Consider the following 18780-nt stretch of genomic DNA (forward strand, 5'->3'; position numbering starts at 1 on the left):
GGAGGCAGGGCTGTGCGTGAGGAAACGCGGTGTCAGCTGCCTATTTTCATCCATGTGCAACGAAACTCCACAGCCAAGGCCATCCCCAATGGCCGCCGCGTACAAACAATGTCCTGATTGTGCCTTGCTGCTTGGACTCTCCTAGAAATGCAGCTACCGTGTCGGTATTAATTAAAAACAAAGTCTGCTTGCAATGCCCAGTTTGTAAACCCGTTCCGGCAGCCACAGTGAAGCAATCTTTGTGGGGGCCTGGGTTGCTTTAAGAGAAAAGAAACCGAAAAGGGGCCACCGGATCAGCTTTCCCTGAGGAAACCCGGTGTCTGGAGGTTTGGTATCACACCGCAACCTGCCTGCACAAACCTACGGTGCTGCTGCTCTGCCGACGCCAGCCAAGGCTGTGCCAGTCTTTCGCAAGCCCATTTGTTTGCTGCAGGAGAGCTTCAGCTCTATTATCTGTGCGATGACAGACTCCAGGGCCACTGCTATTGTTTTATTTGAATTGCAGAGATCTTAAAGAGCCCCAGTCCTGGGCCCTAATCCCACCGTGTCTGGGGCCGTACAAACACAGAAAACCCAGGTGGGTCTTGTTCTTCCTAAACCTCCCGCTGAGCTCCCTGGAAGCGCTGCTGGTTAAGCAAAGTAGGTCAGCGCTCCAGACACACAGACGTACGTGCACATCAGACAGGAGAGATGCAAACTGGAATATTAAGCTGCCAAGCGGCTGTTAAAAACTGCGCACAAGGGCAATTAAAATATTAGCATCCTTTCATGTAAGCAAAGCAGACAGAAGTGGCAATTAGTTTCAGTTACAACTTTGGAGTCCTGGAGGACCATCCTCAGAGGCATTTTCTTTTTGGCCACCTGACGCTCACATCCATCGATCTCACAAACGAAGTGAGGGGTATGGACGTGACTGCACGGGCATCTGCCTCCACGCACGCAGGAGTACGATGTGCAGCACCAAGTGCAACGAGACGTGTTGTGCTCAGCCGCAGAACTCGTCCGCGTACTCGGGCCAGGCTGCCTTTACCTGTGGAGGAGCTGAAGTTGCTTCCCCACCTCTTGCACGCAAACACAGTGAGCGCAAGCGCTGCCCCATCCAGTTACTTCTCTTTGGTACCCACCAGGCAATGTACCCACCATTGCCCACTGCAAACCTCCCTCAACCTTAAATGTTGTGCTGATGATTAATAAAAACAACTTTGTATGAGTGAGTCACAAGGACAATTTCTTCCCTTCATTCATTTGTTCATTCATTCAGGTTGCGATTGTAACTAAAATAAAGGTGCCCCCTCCCCCCCCCCACCGATCCCCATTCCCAGGCGCTATCTGACCCCCTCACACGGGGAAGAGCTGCGTAACGCCGGGGAAATAAACATCAGTAGTTCACCCAGTTCACTTTAATCTGGTTAGCGTTTGCCAAGCCGATTACTGCAAAACCAGTTAAAACCCTAATTGCAGCTCTAAAGATGCTGAGCTCTTGCACACCAAGGAGAGCTGGTGGGGGCTGAGTTTGGGTTTTAAATGGCAATAAATAAATAAATGAGACAAGAAAAAGGTTACCAAAATGTTTAGCCTTTGTTTTATTGAGTTACAACAAATGAGCAACAAGTTAGAAAAGTTGGATTTATTCAAACTCCCAAGCATCATATTTGTGCAGCATACAGAAAGGTGGATAAGTTTTCCGAATCCAGCTTACCAGAGGAATGCACTGGACGGCTCTCGCACGCACTCGACTGCGCACCCATGCTCCTGTCTCCCCCCTCCTCCTCCTCACACATGCAGGGACAGACACCCCCACAAAAATCCAAATTAGCAGTATTTGAAAAAAGTGCACTCGGGAACCTAAGATCAATCTAAAAATTTAGTGGCAAGGATTAGTCAGAAACTTCTGTTGTGCGCTACAACATCTAAAGCTGGAAGGCAGACTGTTGGTTACAGTGTCCATCGTTGTACCAGCTGAAGAAACACAAACAAATTTGGATTATGAAGCATCTTAATTTCCTCGCTCCAACCCCTCTGGGGGTTGTACTGCACGTTTAAACAGAAAGTGCTAAAAAAAAACCAAACCCAAAGAACAAAAAAAGGCATTCTAGCCAAATCTTCAAAGACCCACAGCTGGGGCTGGCTTGTGAAAAGTGAAGTACAGGAGCGGAGAAGACTTGCCTTGTAGGAGCACGGAAAAGCAGAGATTTAAATAGTTCAACCAGTAGCAGGTGGCCATAAAACAAAACAAAAAAGTCAAAACAAGAAGAAAAAAACCAAACCCCAACCACTCCAGAAGGACCCTCCCCAGCCCTGTAACACATTTAAGTGGGCTGAAATGTAAACCAAGGTGGGGATCCGGGCTCAGATGTTGATCTGCACCAATGAGACTGCAAAAGATTGCAACTCTGTCTTAAAATGCTTCAGAAAAAAACCCCAAAAAAACTCCTCTTCCTCCCCCACAAAAGACACTGCCCTCCCCCAAACCAACCCCCAAATTTTGCAATGGCATTATATGCAAGAATAACTTGCACCTATTAAAAAGTTAACAAAATTTCCACGTTGTACAAATCTGTTCCAGTAGAGGAAGAAGCTGGGCAGGTAAGTGGGTGGGAGAGAAGCTAAGGAGAAACCTATGTACAAGGACCCTTTTTTCTTTCTTTTCTTTTTTAATGCAGTAGTAGGACTTTGGCACTATAAACGATCCCATGATGATGCTCCATGAGAGTATTTCTCACTGTGCCTCCGCAAGCGCGGTTTGAGACTTGGAGTCGCAACACACTATCTCACCCCAGGCAGGAAAATAGAGTTTTCTTCTATTTTCAGGCAGCATTTCCCCTTCGATGTCAGGACAGTGCAGCTGAGGAGTACCCCTGCAAAAATTATAAAAGCAGCATATTATTTTTGAAGGCACTATGAACAACAATTTGAGTTGTCAACTAACACAGAGGCCGGTTCACAACCCTGCACACGCAGTAACACCGTATTTTGTATTAACTGTATCCTGAAGCCTACCCCTATCACAGCCTGATGCTGCACTAGGGTACACATTTTGTTATATGTAACACCCAGCTAATAAGCCCCTATAGATTTCTAACAGGGACATACAGCCCAGCCTTGACTCACTACTATACACCTCAGGCAGATCCTCACACTGGCTCAAAGACCATGTGCACATGGGTTGGGGCAGCTACTTTGTGACCACAGGACAGATGGTGCTAAAGGCAAGAAGACTTCAGGTCTGTCTTCCCCTGCAAATCCTCTCATTAAATACTTTTTTTTTTTTTTGTGATTTTAGGAAATAATTATACAAACTGCAAGACAATGGAAAAAATTGCATGTGCCTGTCTCTGCAGAGCAGCTCCTTGACTCCTGCACCTACATAAAGGCTGCACCACGGACCAGAGATTAAAAAATAACGCAACCCCCCCCCAACCTTCAAAAGCTCACCCGCCTACACATATCCCCAGTTCCCAGCACAGAGCAAGGGCTCTACGACAAGGATTATGTTCAGCATGTTTTTCCCCATTCAGTGTAAATGTGCAAGAAGTGCAAGCACCCACTCAGGCTGGAACTGCATGCAGCAGCACGAGGCGGCTTTCCTGCACCATCCTCCTCACCCATCCTGCAGCAGGGCTTACCAAAACCTGAGCTTAACCCATTATTTCATACCCTTTGTGAACATTGCTACCAGGCCTGTTATTTCCCACAAAAGTGATGAGCTCTGTCTGGCATCTGCAACGCAGAAAGCAATGCAGTCGAGCCCAGGCAAAGGGCACAGGTTTGCACCAACACCAAAGGCAAAAGTCCTTCCTGTCCTTGCGACCTTTCCTCAAACAGCTCCCTGCTCCTCCTAACTCATTGGAAAATTTTAATTGCTGCACTGGGTTTTGCTTCCCGCTCTGAAGTCCTTCACTGCATTACAGCTTGGGTCTCTGACATGCCTCACTGCTTTCAGGGGAAATGGCAAGTCCTCCAACCTTCAGCCTCACTCCCTGAAATGCTTTAGGATGACCCAAGTTCTGCAAAAACCATTGCTCGATCCCACACTGACTTCAGGATGGCGCCCAACACCAGTAACGGGCACTATAGCTAGCTTTATGGATGAAACCCCAAACCACAAGAAAAATAAGAACTTGGACAGAAAGGGTGGGAAACCTCAGCGCTGTACACTTTTACCAGTTTTGGACACGTTTGAGGAATGCACTGAGCCACCAGCAACCAAGTGATCTCAGCTCCCACAGTGTTGCAAAAGAGGCCGGAGACACCAAGAGGACCCAGACCACCTCTGATGCCCAGTACAACACATACAGCACAAGCAAGGGGTAATAACTTCCTTCAGACTTTTATTTTCTGATGTGCAACTTCCAGACATGGTTTCCTTTTGGCACATCTCCACAGAGCAGTGGTCACAGCCATCAAGAGCCAGGGCATGCATCTTCTGGGGTGCCCACCTACCTTGATCCCACTGTGAGCCATGGACTTTGGTGCCTACAACTTGCAGGGTTTGGGCTTAAAATGGAGGTCATGAGACAACTCTAAAAAAGAAAGTTTACAGCAGAGTTGGTGGTGGCAGGGAAAAACAGTATGTTTCTGAGAAAAAAATAAAAGCTCTGGGCTGAGGAAATACTGATCTTGGGAAAACCCCACAGGGAGACAACACTGTGAAGAAAGCCAGCTGTAGCTGCCAACCACTCTGGCATGCTCTGGTCCCGCTCTCATGTCTGAGCTGCAATTTGCTGTATTTAATTTAGGATCAGTTTCCGTTTGTCAGGCTTGCGCAAATGGGGACAACAGACCTAATTTTGCCCCGTGCTGTTGGAAGGCAGGAATATCTCTATTGATGGAAAGGGAGCTAAAGCGCCCTTGATAGAGCAGTTGGGCCTCGTTACAAGAGGCTTCATTACGCAGCATCTAGAGCATTTTCAGTGAGAGCTTTAGTGTACCCTACAGCAGCCACTCAACATCTTGAAGGCCCCGGTACCCTACAGGGACAGGTCTCCCAGACTGACTGTTCAGGAAACCTGACTGCTCTGGGGAATAAATCCAATTTTGCCAAAAGCTTCAGATATGGACTCAGTAACAGAGCCTTTTCTTAGTCCGGGAATGGTATTTCTGTGAATCCTGCTTTTGCAAAGGCCAGGCGCCCGTGAAACTCCCACTAGCTACACCAGCAGCAGAATCCACCAAACACGGATCAGTTTTGAAAACCTCAATTTTCTAAGGCATAAGGTCTGTCTAGGCTGTAACACTAATACTCCCTAATAGTTTCAGAAACTCCTAAAGCTGCACACTGGAGCGCAGACTGACCGAGATGATCTGGAAGAGCTCAGGTTTTATGGAAGCCACACACAAATTCAGCCAACAACAGGAGTATGGAAATCGATCACTGAGAAGCATTTACTTTAAACTACATACATCGAGCTGAGAAAATAGCAACACCTTGAATATCAAAGGAGCATGTTTCTGCTCAATGTAGGGTTCAGCAGTGGAAGTCAAGAGGAGGAGAAGTCCCTTGTCAGCTCTTCAGTCCATCTCTTATGTGCGGCTAGGACAGTGACACACCTCCTCTAAGGTACTGAGGAGTATGATGTTAGGAAAAATCAGACTTTTATATGATAACAGGCAGAAACAAGCTCTCCATCAGGTCTTATGCAGTCTTTGCTTTTGAGTCATACCCTGGATGTCACCTAAGATAATGCCTTGTTAATTTAACACCAAAGATTTAGTTAAAAATTAAGACAGGCTTACACAAAGGTAAGAGTAAAAGCTTATCCTGAAGGAAAAAGGAGCCAGTAGCTGGGAATTTTCCACAGGTCCCATCAGTGTGAGGTAAAGTTTCCAGCTTTAGTGTCACAATGCCTGTGACAATGCCTTCATGCAGGCACTGGAGAGCAGGCACTTGTGTTTCCGGGCTGAGACTTACAGAGAGAACAAAGGAAAATGAAAGAGAGAAAGACTTTGGGCTTTTGTCAAGTCCCCAGGCCAGCATGCTGAGAAACAGGCAAAGAGCAGAGGACAAAATGGTTCTCTGATCTTCCTGCAGCAGAAGCCCTGCTCTAGTGCACCTCTTCTCAGTAGGTGTGTTTTACAACCAGCCACCTGAAAGCTCTTCATCAAAAGGATAACCCAGCAAAAGTTTAACTGAGATCAAAGTTCTTATTAAAATTCCTCTCTGGTAACACTTGAGTACCTCCACATCCCTGGAGCTTTACAGCCAGCACCTGGCCCAGGGCACAAAGGCAGGAGGTTCACCCCAACGTACCCTACACCGCTCACGTACAAAAATGCAAGCACTGAGCCTATGCTGCTGGAAGAGGGTCGCTGCACAGCTTGGCTTCATACTACACGAGGTCTGTAAGAAATAACAGTTTCAGGCAACACCTCCTCTCCTGCACTCCTCCCCATTCCCTCTCCTAGCCCCTGGTCTGCTCCCTCTCCTCAGTATGAACATTTATAGCTGGAAGGGGGAAATGATCTGGAATAACAACTTCAACACCCCCCTCCGAATCCCACAATGCATTTATTCATCACACATTTGATTTTAAAAAGCAGATCAGATCCTGGCTCTGCTTTCTTATGTGGCTGTACAATAGTGGCACCCCAGTGTGCCTCTGGCTGATGTTCCCATGTCCTTCCTCCTTTAATCTCTGCCTTTTCCACACAGGTAACACAACCTGCTCCTCACATCCCTAATTACCAACTTCTGCAAGCATAATGCAGGACAGTGCTTTGCATCGCAGTCTGGAGCTTTAAGATACTTTGTGATACAGATGCTGTGATTAACACTTCTCAAAATTAGCTGATGCAATTCATAGTTCAAAATAAAACCGCTACAGGGTTTCTCTTTTCAACTCCAAGAAAACGTCCAAGAGACTTTTGGACAAGTATTGCACAAGGAGAAGGTGGAGGGCTCTAGGCTAACCAGCAGGGCCTGCTAAGGAAAACTGCACCTCTGCACAACATACAGTAGTTCAAGTACTGCCAGCTGCAATAGTAAAAGTCTTCAGTGCAAGTGTAGAAGGACTTCTATCAGTCCTGGCTTTTGTATTTCTTTTTTTTTTTTTTAAATTTTTTATATTTTTTTAAAAAAAGAAATGCTGAAATATATTATCCTTGTTAAGACACCAGAAAACTACTAACTCTTTCTAAAATAGGTGTTCTGTCACTGCAGTTGTTAATGCAGGGTGCTGAGCTTTCTGTGGGATAAATTCTAGCTTAAGAAGACTCCAGTTTGGGAGAGACAGACTCAGTTATACCGAGCATAAAATGTTACAGGCTCCAGTGAACTCAATTCAACATGCAAGTCAAGAAATGCTGACAGTGCTTGCTCCAGATTTATACCTGTGCAACTGTGATCAAAACCAGGCTTCAGGTCTCCAAATAACACGTCCTTTCACATTGTGAAAGATTGTATAAAACCCCCTTAAAGAAAGGCCCTGCAGCTTGCTTTTAAATTCAAGATCCTGTGAAGAAGAGCTGCTAAAACACCCACACAGCTTAGTCTGGGGCATTTCCTAAGCCTCTAGAGTGAGCAAGCAGAACAAAGCAAAGTTGGAGATAGTTCTCACCTGCAAGAGGAAGAGAGCACATTTGCATGAAACACTTGAGTCCCCACAACTTTTTTTTTTTTTGCTTGCTGTTGTAAAAAAGAAGCATCTCTGTCCTGGGCCCTTCCCCCAGTGACCTTTTATTCTGAGCAGGGCAGGATGCTGCGAAGGAAGGTGCAAAAACAGGCACAGCCTCTATTCACGGGAGATCAATGATCTGTTAGCAAGGGGGATATTAGTAACTAGTGTTGTTTACTATTTCTTTGCATGGCTCAGCTGGTATGTTTTACATCAACTGTTGCAGAAGTTACACAGGTCACTTCAAGGCAGAAACAGAAACTTTAAGGTTTAATCACTTAATGCAAAAAAAAAAAAAGAATAAAAAATAAAAATAAAAAAAATCACCCTTATCCAGGACTTGACCCACCAGAAGACAAGAAAAAAGGCAAACGGCACTAACCCTCCCCCACCATGCAGTTGCTTGTAAATTAAAGCAGGATGGGTCTCCCTTTTGTTCAGACATCCAGCAGGCACAACGATCCAGCAGGGATGGGCTCCAGGGATTTATACTGAAGAGGGACTACAGGATGCTGCAAGCACACCCAGAGGCAGGCTCAGAGAAACAGGGCACCATCAGCATTACCTGTCTATACGTGGGAATTGTCTCCAGATATACTTTCAGAGTCAAAGTCCGCCAGCTCTGCCTGGCCTTCGGGTGCCGTATGGCTCCAACTGTCCGTACAGTCTGATGCAGCGTCATCCTCACCCACTGTCACCTCCACCCAGTTGACCTCGGCTGGCTCTTCGTTCTCCTCGCTGCCGTGGCCGTCATGGCTGTTGCACTCCAACCTGTCCGTACCCTCCGCTTGATTCCCCAACAAAGAGTCTTTCAGCGGTTCACAGTCTCTTTTTGCTCTCACTACTAGTTTCCCCCCATTTTCTTCATTCAGTTTTTTATGCTCCTGGTAATGCTGCCGAGACACCTCATTACCATTCTTTGGACTCTCAGTGTGTTTTGATCCCTTTTTCTGGCTTTGCTCATTATGACCATCAACAGCGTACTGCTGCTGGTACTGGTCAATCCATTTAAGTGACCCTGTTCTTAGTGAAGACCGGTTTTCTTTGAACCAGCGAACTATTTCAGTTCTTGTGAGCCCAGTCTGAGATGCTAACTGGTCATATTCCTGGGGTGATGGCCACTGGGTCCTTGCAAATGTGCTTTTCAGTAGATGAATCTGCTCCTGCGTTTTCTTAAATGTGGTGGAGGACCCAGATAAAGCACCAGGGAGCTGAGAGCTACTCAGCAGTTCTGCCTGGCTTATTGCACCATTGGGAGTTCCTTGTTCTTTAACTTTTCTGTATGACCCCATTGAGTCCAAGACAGCTTGCTCCATGCTGTCCCTTATCTTTCTCCGCTCAGAGAACCATGAATCTATCTCCCTCCTACTCAGCTTAGTCTCCACTCGAAGCCTGTCCAATTCTCCTTGGGTAGGAAAAGAGCATCTGAGGAAACTCTCTTCAAGGGCCCTAAGCTGCTCTTGGGTTTTCTCTTTGAATCTCTGGGGAGTAAAATCTGCGTATGGGTGAAACGAACGGCCATGTCGACCAGCTGAAGGTGCTATTTGATCTTTCCCTAAAGCATCACCAGGGATGTGCACAACGCCCCTTTGACTTCTGTACCTGTGGTCACTGAACCACTTCTTGATCTCGCTCCTAGAGAGACCCGTTGCCTCTATCAGCCGGTAGACTTCCGCATCATCAGGAAACTGGCTTGCCATGAAACTGGCCTTCAGCTCTGCTATCTGCTCCTTTGTCTTTTTTCGCTCACTGGCTGGCGTCAGTGGTACAGCAGTCATCTTGGCAGGAATCTCAGGCACCTGAACTACATGAGGACGCTTGGCCTCTGGGGCACTTGGTAAGTTCTGTATTGTCCTCTTTTGCCCCTGGTTTGGGGCAACAGCAAGCGTGATTGGTGAGCAGGAAACAGTTGAACCATTTGACACGGGAGTCAAAACCAGACCGGTCTGGCCCAGTATCTGACAAGGCAAAGCTGTTTGGATGATGGGCTGCGGCATTTTTGCAGTTGTCAAAGGAGCTGGCAGGACGGTGATGGTTTGGGGAACTGCCTGGATAGTACCGTTGAACATCTTCTTTCTTGCCTCCTCTACTTCTTCAGGAGACCAACTTATACCATGCTTCAAACGTTGCGTAGCAAACCAGATTCGGATTTGTTCTTCTGGATGTTTTGATGCAGCTGTCAACCACGACAACTCTGCTTGAGTTGGGTAAGGAAACTTATTAAAGGAGTTGATCATGGTGGCATTAGTATCCAATGCAGAGTTGTATTTGGTACTGTTCAGAGGTACCGGGACTTTGGGGACAAGGTTAATATTTGGTGGCAGCTGTACAGAGGGCATAACGTGGGCTAACACATCATGGAGAAGGTCTCCATTTATACAAGCAATAGCTTCAGTGGCTTCAGTTATGATGCGGGGAAGAGTGCCATCCACGTGGTTTTCCGTAACTCCCTCTTCTGGTTTTTTGGGACCCTTCTTGGTTTCCCCTTTAGGCTTTCCCAGTTTCATCACTGGCGTTTTACTTGCACTAATTCCCCCATGAAGTGAATCATCACACTCCGCATTTTCCAGCCCACCGCTTGTGACAGTGACATCATTACCGGTGGTTTCAATGGACTGTTCTAAAACAGTCTGATTATTGCGTTTAATTAACTTCAGTTTAAAGTTAGTCTCTCCTGGGTGGTATTTTGTGTTGTGGTCAGATAAAGAATCGTATTTTTTGGTTGTGAAGTTGCATTCAGCACAGACGTACAGGGGGTTCAGAATGACATTTGGATGCTGAGTGTCAACATGCTCTGTAAATTCATTTAAGTTTTGTGTTGAGTAAGGGCAGTATTTACACTCGTAACCACCCTGGGGTTTCTTAGACTGATTTTCAGCTGGGGGCTTTGCCTCAACCACTTCACAGTCTTTGATTGAGCTTTCTGAAGGCCAATTTTTTTTAGAGTCCTGCTGTGGTGCACCAGCCCCCTTCTCTTTAAGGGCCTCTGTGCCCTCAGCGCCTTCTTGCTCCATGACTTCAGAAGTTCGGACCATACAGGGAGTTGTTGACTTTCTTTTGCTAGCCATGGCAGCTGCTGGCAGTGGCCTGTCGTCCCAAATGATGACTTTTTTTGACAGGGTGAGCAGTCAACTCAATAGATCTCGCAAACAGCTCCAACCTTTCTTGGTTATTTTACTCTGTTTTGTTTAATGAAGAATCTCCACCCTGGCTGTGACCATCAGCTCCGCCAGTAGACCTGTCAGCTGCATGACACCTGTGAAACAAAGCACACATTGTTAGGCACTGATCTATAAAAACACAGATTTAGCAGAAAGCCACAGCTCAAGATACATGCATTTACAAGGCCATTTTGGACAACACTGAACTCTTCCTCCCCACCATCATCAACCAAGAGTCAAAAATCTCCCCACAAAGAATAAAAGCAGTGGGTAATTCGCAATGAAGTGTGCCACAGGAAGAAAATGGCTTTGAAACAAGTAAGATGAACAGACAGGGGATTTTAATCTCCACTAGACTCAATGTGTTTAGCTGGAAAAGAAAGAAGATCCTGCTATAAATACTGCATCTTTTTATAGAAGCTGCAGTTTCTAATAATTATTATTTTGAAGCCTGCAGATTTGAAATTGAGTGTGATTTATATTAAACTTAATTACTTCCCACTGTCACTTACCTTGTAAATATGTCTACTAAATGATTGTGGTTACTAATGATGGGTGATTTCTAAATAAAGCTATAGGGCCTGCCTTGGTTGTAAAAGTAAAGGCAGAAAGAAGAGTTAATGCAAATCAACACTTTCAAAGTGGGTGGGTTCAAAGAAACTGCAGCAGATCTATGGAGGCCTATAAAGTCTTTTCTGGAACAAAAGTTTCCTTAAAACACCACTTTTCACTCAATATTGACAGATGTAGCTAGCAAAGGTCACAGAAGCCCTTAGATACCTTTTAAACAGGTTCCCTTCCTGTGACCCTGTTGATATTCTCATCAAGCCCTGATTTGTGCACTTCGCTCCCTAAAGAATTAAAAAAAAAATAAATCCATTTTTAAGCATGATTCCTCTGTCAAAGTGATTTTGGAGGTTCCCAAATGCAAGAACTATGTAAAACACTTTTAAAAGGATCTGATGTCAACATCAGTCAGAACGACCACAAAGAAAAACTACACCAGCTGCTTTAGGATCTACCTGTGCTCATCAGGAGTGAGCGGAGGGAAGGAGGGCAATTTAGTTGTCAAAACAGTTTCATTAATTGAAAGGACAAAAAAAAGTCACACTTTCCTATTTGACAAGATGCTTTTTCCTCACTAATTTTTGACTCCAATTTGCTATTCTTCTTGATCAGATGGGCTCTGCACTCATAGCACTTCCAGTCCTGACTGAAAATTCATCTTTTATAATCGAGGAGTCCTTGGGATGGGGTGGTGGAGGCACTGGGGTTTGCAAACCAGAGCAGGATGGAAAGTAGAGATTTGCAGAGTGGGTAAGACCTGCACTGATTTTTGTAGAAGCGTATTAAATGGGGAACCTGAACTAGAGATCTAATTAAAGATGTGCCGGCCCATGGCAGGGGGGATGGACTAGATGATCCCACACACTTGCTCCTATTTGGTGAAGCACTGGAGCATCTGGCTGAATTTCAAGGCTGCCTTTAAGTTCCCGGTGCATCCCTGGGAAATGGGAGCATCGTTGCTCAGCTTTGTGAAAGAGGAACAGGGCTGCCCACAGGCTTACGTCTCTGCCTTGGTCAGGATGACACAGTGCCATTTCCCTCTAACCTGTGATCGCCAACATTGTCATCGCCATTCCCCAAAGCATTAGCACCTCAGAGCCAACATTGCCTCTTCTGCTTCTTTTTTTCCTTCTCCCTTTTAATAATAAACAAGCAGATGAGCAGTGGAAGAAATGATGCCTGGTTTTCTACAGATTTGTGCTGACTAGCCTTTAAACTGGATTACACTGAATATTTTCTATTATTTCCACATATTCCTTCAAAATTCCCTTCTACTTCCCCTCAGAATCATCCTCCTGCAGAGTATTTTGACTGTGATTGGTGGCTTGCTACATCCCACTGCAGATAGGATCAGAAGTTAGAGCCAAACACGCAACTGTCCAAATGCCCATCCTCCTAGCCGCTCATTTTTAATGATACTTAGAGAAATTACCTTTGAATCACAGAACCACAGAATGGTAGGGTCGGAAGTGACCTCTACAGATCATCTAGGCCAACCCCCCTGCTAAAGCAGGATCAGCTAGAGCAGGTTGCACAGGATCGTGTCCAGGTGGGTTTTGAGTATCTCCAGAGGACACTCCACAACCTCTCTGGGAAACCTATTCCAGTGCTATCATCCTCAAAGTGAAGAAGTTTTTCCTCATGTTCAGATGGAAGCCTCTTCCCTTGTACCCAATTTGGCTGAAACAGGCCAAAAGGTGAGAGAAGGGGTCAGAATGGGCTCTGTAAGCCTGGCTGCTGCTGGAAACAGGGTGAAGGTGATTGGGTCACGTCACTCTGCCCTGCAGATCCCACTGTGCTCATGACATTGACTTTCATAGACGAGAAAAGGGAGGCAGCAAGGCAGTGCCCTGGGACAGGGTGGTGGAGATGAGGATTGAGCCACGGCTCCTGGTATGCTCCTCCACAGCTTGCTCTCCCTCCCAGGCCACACAGCCACACTTAACAGTCTGCTCCTTTTCTGATGTATGACCTTCTGCAAAATTCATGCAGCAACATCAGCAAAAGGAAGAAAAAATCAAAAGACATCAAAGACAGAGCAAGGCTTATCTATATTTCACTGAATATCCCCCTCCCCCCCAAAGGAAGAAAGAGCTAAGAACAAAAAAAATAAAGGAATAGGATGGAAGAAAAAGAGTGGAGAACAAGAAACATCTAGGTTACAAGTCTGAATCAATCAAAGGTTTCTTAGAAGTCACACTAAACATTTTGAATTCCTCAGTCTCTGGAAGCTCAGTGAGCTCTCTGCTGCATTGAGTTGCTGCACTGAGCTCCCACCTCTCATGAGTACATGAGGATCAGGCGCAAGCAAAGATGCTTCAATAGGGAGGAAGGGCCAAGGTCCCTCTGCTACAGTTTTACAAGAAAATTGTACAGATTGTTGCTTCTTTTCCATCTTCTATTCCACGGAGTGGTTTTCTGCATGTCTAATTACTGGTTTGCTAACTCTACACTTCAAATAGTTTTTCTGCCACATGAGAATCACTACCCACCACAGAAACCAAGCCCAAGTCAAATGCTTCTTTTTGGAGGTCAGTAACAAAACCAAATGAGTTTCAGTCCAAACTGCAGTTTGGGGGGCTCATGACCAGCCAGGGACCATCTTTGTCCCTTCAACCTGCATCCTGAAAGAGGGGGATGAAATGAGGCCCAACACCGGCATGAGCAAGGAGAGTTTACTGGGACCTCCAAACCATGGCCCATCCAGGATCTCAGTAAGGATGTCATTTGGGATACATCAATACGCAGTTGCTAAGGAGGATGGATCCCCCCCATGGCACATCTTCAGGAGCTACATCACATATGTTTGCAGGGCCTGCCATGTCTCATCCGAGGACGTCAGAGAGAGCACCAGGAACATCTCAGAGCTTTCAAACATGAGCTGCTTGCCAGAACAAAGCCCCAGCAGACAGCTTTAAATACACGGTGTTGCTCCTGACAAAGCTGCTAAATGATGCTGCTTCAGCTCCTCCGATTTGGGAGCAAGGTGGCTGTCCTGGGCTGTTGCCCTGCTGGAGCTCAGCGGGCAGAGGAAAATGCACACCTGACCCCACAAACCTCTGGATTTCACCTGCAGATGGCTGTTCCTCCAGATAGTGACAACTACCAAAATTGGAGGTTCCTAGAATGTGTTGATGATCACTTCCTTTTCCAAGTGGTAGAGGAGCCATGCTGGACCTTGTTCTCACCAACAAAGAGGGGCTGGTAGGGGATGTGAAGCTCAAGGGCAGCCTTGACTGCAGTGACCATGAAATGGTGGAGTTCAAGATCTTGAGGGCAGCGAGGAGGGGGCACAGCAAGCTCACTGCCCTGGACTTCAGGAGAGCAGACTTTGGCCTCTTCAGGGACCTGCTAGGTAGAGTACCATAGGACAAAGTCTTGGAGGGAAGAGGTGCCCAAGAAAACTGGTTAGTATGCAAGGATCACCTCCTCCAAGCTGAGGAGTGATGCATCCCAACAAAGAGGAAGTCAGGCAAAAATGCCAGGAGGCCTGCATGGATGAACAAGGAGCTCCTAGGCAAACTCCAACACAAAAAGGGAGCCTACAGAGGGTTGAAGCAAGGACAGGTAGCCTGGGAGGAATACAGAGAAACTGTCTGAGCAGCCAGGGACCAGGTTAGGAAAGCCAAAGCCCTGATAGAATTAAATCTGGCCAGGAACATCCAGGGCAACAAGAGAAGCTTCTACAGGTAGGTTAGTCATAAAAGGAAGACTAAGGAAAATGTGGGCACTTGACACTGTCCCACATGACAACCTTGTTTCTAGATTGGAGAGAACATGGATTTGACAGATGGACCACTTGGTGGATAAGGAATTGGCTCGATGGTCACACTCAAAGACTTGCAGTCAACGGCTCAATGTCCAAGTGGAGAACAGTGGTGAGTGGCATTCCTCAGGGGTCAGTATTGGGGCTGGCACTGTTTAATATTTTTGTCAGCAACATGGACAGTGGGATAGAGTGCACCCTTGGCAAGTTTGCTGACTTGCACCAAGCTGTGGGGTGTGGTTAACACACTGGAGGGAAGGGATGTTGTCCAGAGGGACCTCGACAGGCTTGAGAGGTGGGTCCATGTGAACCTCATGAAGTTCAACAAGGTCCAGTGCAAGGTCCCGGCACGTGGGTCAGGGCAGAAAATGGATTGAGAGCAGCCCTGAAGAGAAAGACTTGAGGGTGTTGGTTAATGAAAAGCTCACCATGACCCAGCAATGTGCGCTTGCAGCCCAGAAAGCCAACCATATCCTGGGCTGCATCAAAAGAAGTGTGACCAGCAGACTGAGGGAGATAATTCTGCCCCTCTACTCCACCCTCACGAGACCTCACCTGCAGTACTGCATCCAGCTCTGGGATCCCCAGCACAAGACAGACATGGATCTGTTGGAGCAAGTCCAGAGAAGAGTCACGAAGATTATCAGAAAGATGGGGCACCTCTCCTGTGAACACAGGCTGAGAGAGTTGAGGTTGTTCAGCCTGGAGAAGAGAAGGCTCTGGGGAGACCTTAAAGCAGCCTTCCAGTACCTAAAGGGGGCCTGCAAGAAAGCTGGAGAGGGACTGTTTAGGTCAAGGAGTGATAGGACAAGGTGTGATGGCCTTATGCTGTAAGAGAGCAAATTTAGATCAGATGTTAGGAAGAAATTCTTTGCTATGAGGGTGGTGAGGCGCTGGAACAGGTTGCCCAGAGAAGCTGTGGATGCCCCATCCCTGGAAGTGTTGAAGGCCAGGCTGGACAGGGCTTTGGGCAACATGGTCTAGTGGAGGGTGTCCCTACCCATGGCAGGGGGGTTGGAGCTAGATGATCTTTAAGGTCCCTTCCAACCCAAAACATTCTAGGATTCTATGAAGCTATGATTAACCAGTGCATCATGATGGAAACCCAAGCAACACTTCATCAACCGAACTATGTCCACAGCACGTGCATCTCTTCAAGGAAGAAAATTCACATCCAGTGCCTGACGAACAGGGGTGCACCAGGGACAGGACAACCTCTGTCCCTAAAGCCCACCTGATTCACACTTTGTGTTTCAGTGCAGATGGGACCCCGAATAACTGACCTCCCTATCAGGCTGCTGCCATGGTGAGGTGAGCATAGGAAGTGAGGTGCAGGGCTGCTGCTGGCAGCTGCCTCGTGAGCAGTCCCTGGAAACATGGAGGGAAAGCAACCCTCACCCTTTCAGCTCACCTGCCACATTCCCTGCTTGTCTTGCCATGCTGCAGGAGGTGGAAAAAAAAATAATCAAAACCCCAAACCACCTGATGTTTAATATTTTTTTTTTAAATGAGCAAATGCAAAGCCACAAAAGGCAACCAGGTGAAAAACAAAAGCACTTGGCTCTGAGCAGACAGCTGCCATCATGAACAAGGTCCAAACCACAGAGAATTTGTGTGCAGGAACACAAGTTTTCATGAGTTTTCGATTTGCTTTGCTTTGATGGGAACGTACAGGTCAGAAGCAACACGTTCTTTTAAACCTGTCTCCCCAAAAGTGCATCACAGCAGTTATGAGTGAGGCCCTTGTCTGGTTTTATTTTCTGAAATTTGTTTAATTAATGAAGTAATCCAGCTACAGCCTCTGATCTTTCAAACCCCTGTTAAAATGGTTTCAAAACATCCGATGTGAAAATGAAGTGGGACCTAATTTGGCAGCTCTGTGCATGACTGAGGAAATGCTACATTTCCTACCTGGTCACCTGGCTCCAGACTGGGGAAACTGAAGGGAAGTGTACAGGGAAAGTAAACCATGCTTTTAGGCCTGGCTGACACTGGAAAACGTTTGCCTGTGTAGCAATGCCACCTTCCAGCAGCAAAAGATAACTGTATAGTTCAAGCAAAGGGCTGGAAAAAATAAAAAAAGCTTTCTCTTGCTGAACATTGAAATCTTTTCACTCTTTCATCTTTCTCTTGTGCACACAGCTAGTATTATACCCACCCCCCAAAAAAAGCAGATATTTGGGTACAGACTGAACTCCTTTTCTGCAGTGCTGTTTTCACCCATCTCCTCCAAGGTGGTGGCAGCGTGGGAATTTTCCATGGCAGCTGGGACACAGTCTGATCGCACAAAGCATCGGCCCAAACCCCACAAACCATGGCTGGGGAAGCGGAAGGGCAGTGGAGAGACAGGGCAAGATGCTGCCTTCTCTTGTAGGCCAAAACAAGAGTGAGTCTGAAATAGGTTGTTCAAATACATCCAAAGACAACCAGATTTGAAGGGATGTCAAATCAAGAAGTAGGGAAAACTCTTAACTCTGTCAGAAAGGGAAAAGCAGACCAGAATTATCACTACTTGGTGCTGCATCTGGATTCCAGCCAAGGGCTGGAAGAAAGTAATACAACAGAGACTGAAACAGACTGAACCCCCCACCCAATGCAAATGGATCATTACTTTGTACACATATACCCTGTTTTTTCTTTTTAAATAAAAACACTTTAGTAACACTTACGTGATTTACCAATAAAATTTTTCTAATTTTTCCATCTCCCTGAATCATTTTTTCTGCCCTGTGCCAGCACCTGGCCTCATCTGAACATGAACAGTCGGGAAAACCACCACCACAAGGATACCCATAAATCAGTACAGAAGCACAGGGAATTTCATTTGCAAAGGCCAGTTGACTTTTGAAAAGGGTGGAAGCATTTTCTTGCTTTCCTGCTCAGGAGCTCAGTCTCCATGAACAGCATCCTCTCTGCTACACAGGACAAGCAGCAGCAAATTACGCCCTTATAACAAAAAACCCAAAACCAACCCACCCCAAACAAAATCCTCTCTCATGTCTGAAGATGATTAATATCACAAATGTACAAACTCTTCCTCATAGCTTTCCCATGCCCTTTCCCCACCTTGGAGGATGCAGCATAAGTAACAGAGGAGGTGCACAGCACTCACCGGAGCTTGCTAGAAAGGACTTGTCAACCCCAAGTCTTTCAGTCCCTGGGTTTTGGGGGAATATTATGCCACTTCATCACACAGCAAGTGGATCTCAGCAAACCTCAATGCGGATGCCACGCTCTGCCCTCAGATGCCAGCCAGGCCCTGCTGCCCACTGCCTTGCAATCACTGCAAGATGCTTTTAAAGCAGACACACCACCTGTACCAAATTTTCCCTGACTTGAAGAATTTGCCACCCCTTCCAGGACATGCTACCAACCACGCCACAATTCTGCATCTCTTCTGCACCTCAGCAGTGATGATCCTCTCCCTCTCACAACCTTCAAAGCTGGTAGGTCCCTGGCTCCCCCAGGACTCAAAAGCGTGCGTCCCTGTGAGCATCTCTGCTTTTAACACTGCATGGCTGCCCAGAAGTGATGCCCATAGAGTTTAGACCAGAGCAGAAATTATTTGTTATTAGTCGGCAGCACCATAACACCCCTACTCTTCACTCACAAAGGTTGCAATGACGCAAACACACGCAGCACAGAGCGTAGCTATCATCCTGCTCCATATCAG

General features: G+C 46.5%; 1 protein-coding gene across 5 annotated transcripts in view; it reads right to left on the reverse strand.

Annotated features, from left to right (window-relative positions):
- Positions 1–1559: 1559 nt before the first annotated feature.
- The window catches only part of ZHX2 (zinc fingers and homeoboxes 2), a 79162-nt gene continuing 61941 nt past the window's right edge, over positions 1560–18780 (reverse strand). For 4 of the 5 annotated variants that reach the window (XM_054815495.1, XM_054815496.1, XM_054815493.1 and 1 more), the window contains 2 exons: positions 8179–10869; positions 1560–2858 (listed from right to left, as the gene is read on the reverse strand). In XM_054815495.1, the coding sequence (XP_054671470.1) occupies positions 8183–10681 (2499 nt within the window). In that variant the 5' untranslated portion in view covers positions 10682–10869 and the 3' untranslated portion in view covers positions 1560–2858; positions 8179–8182. Of the gene's footprint in view, positions 2859–8178; positions 10870–11554; positions 17152–18780 lie in introns of those variants that run through there. The other variant, XM_054815494.1, reaches the window with a different exon arrangement.

Source organism: Grus americana, chromosome 2, assembly GCF_028858705.1.
Source record: "Grus americana isolate bGruAme1 chromosome 2, bGruAme1.mat, whole genome shotgun sequence".
NCBI lineage: Eukaryota > Metazoa > Chordata > Aves > Gruiformes > Gruidae > Grus > Grus americana.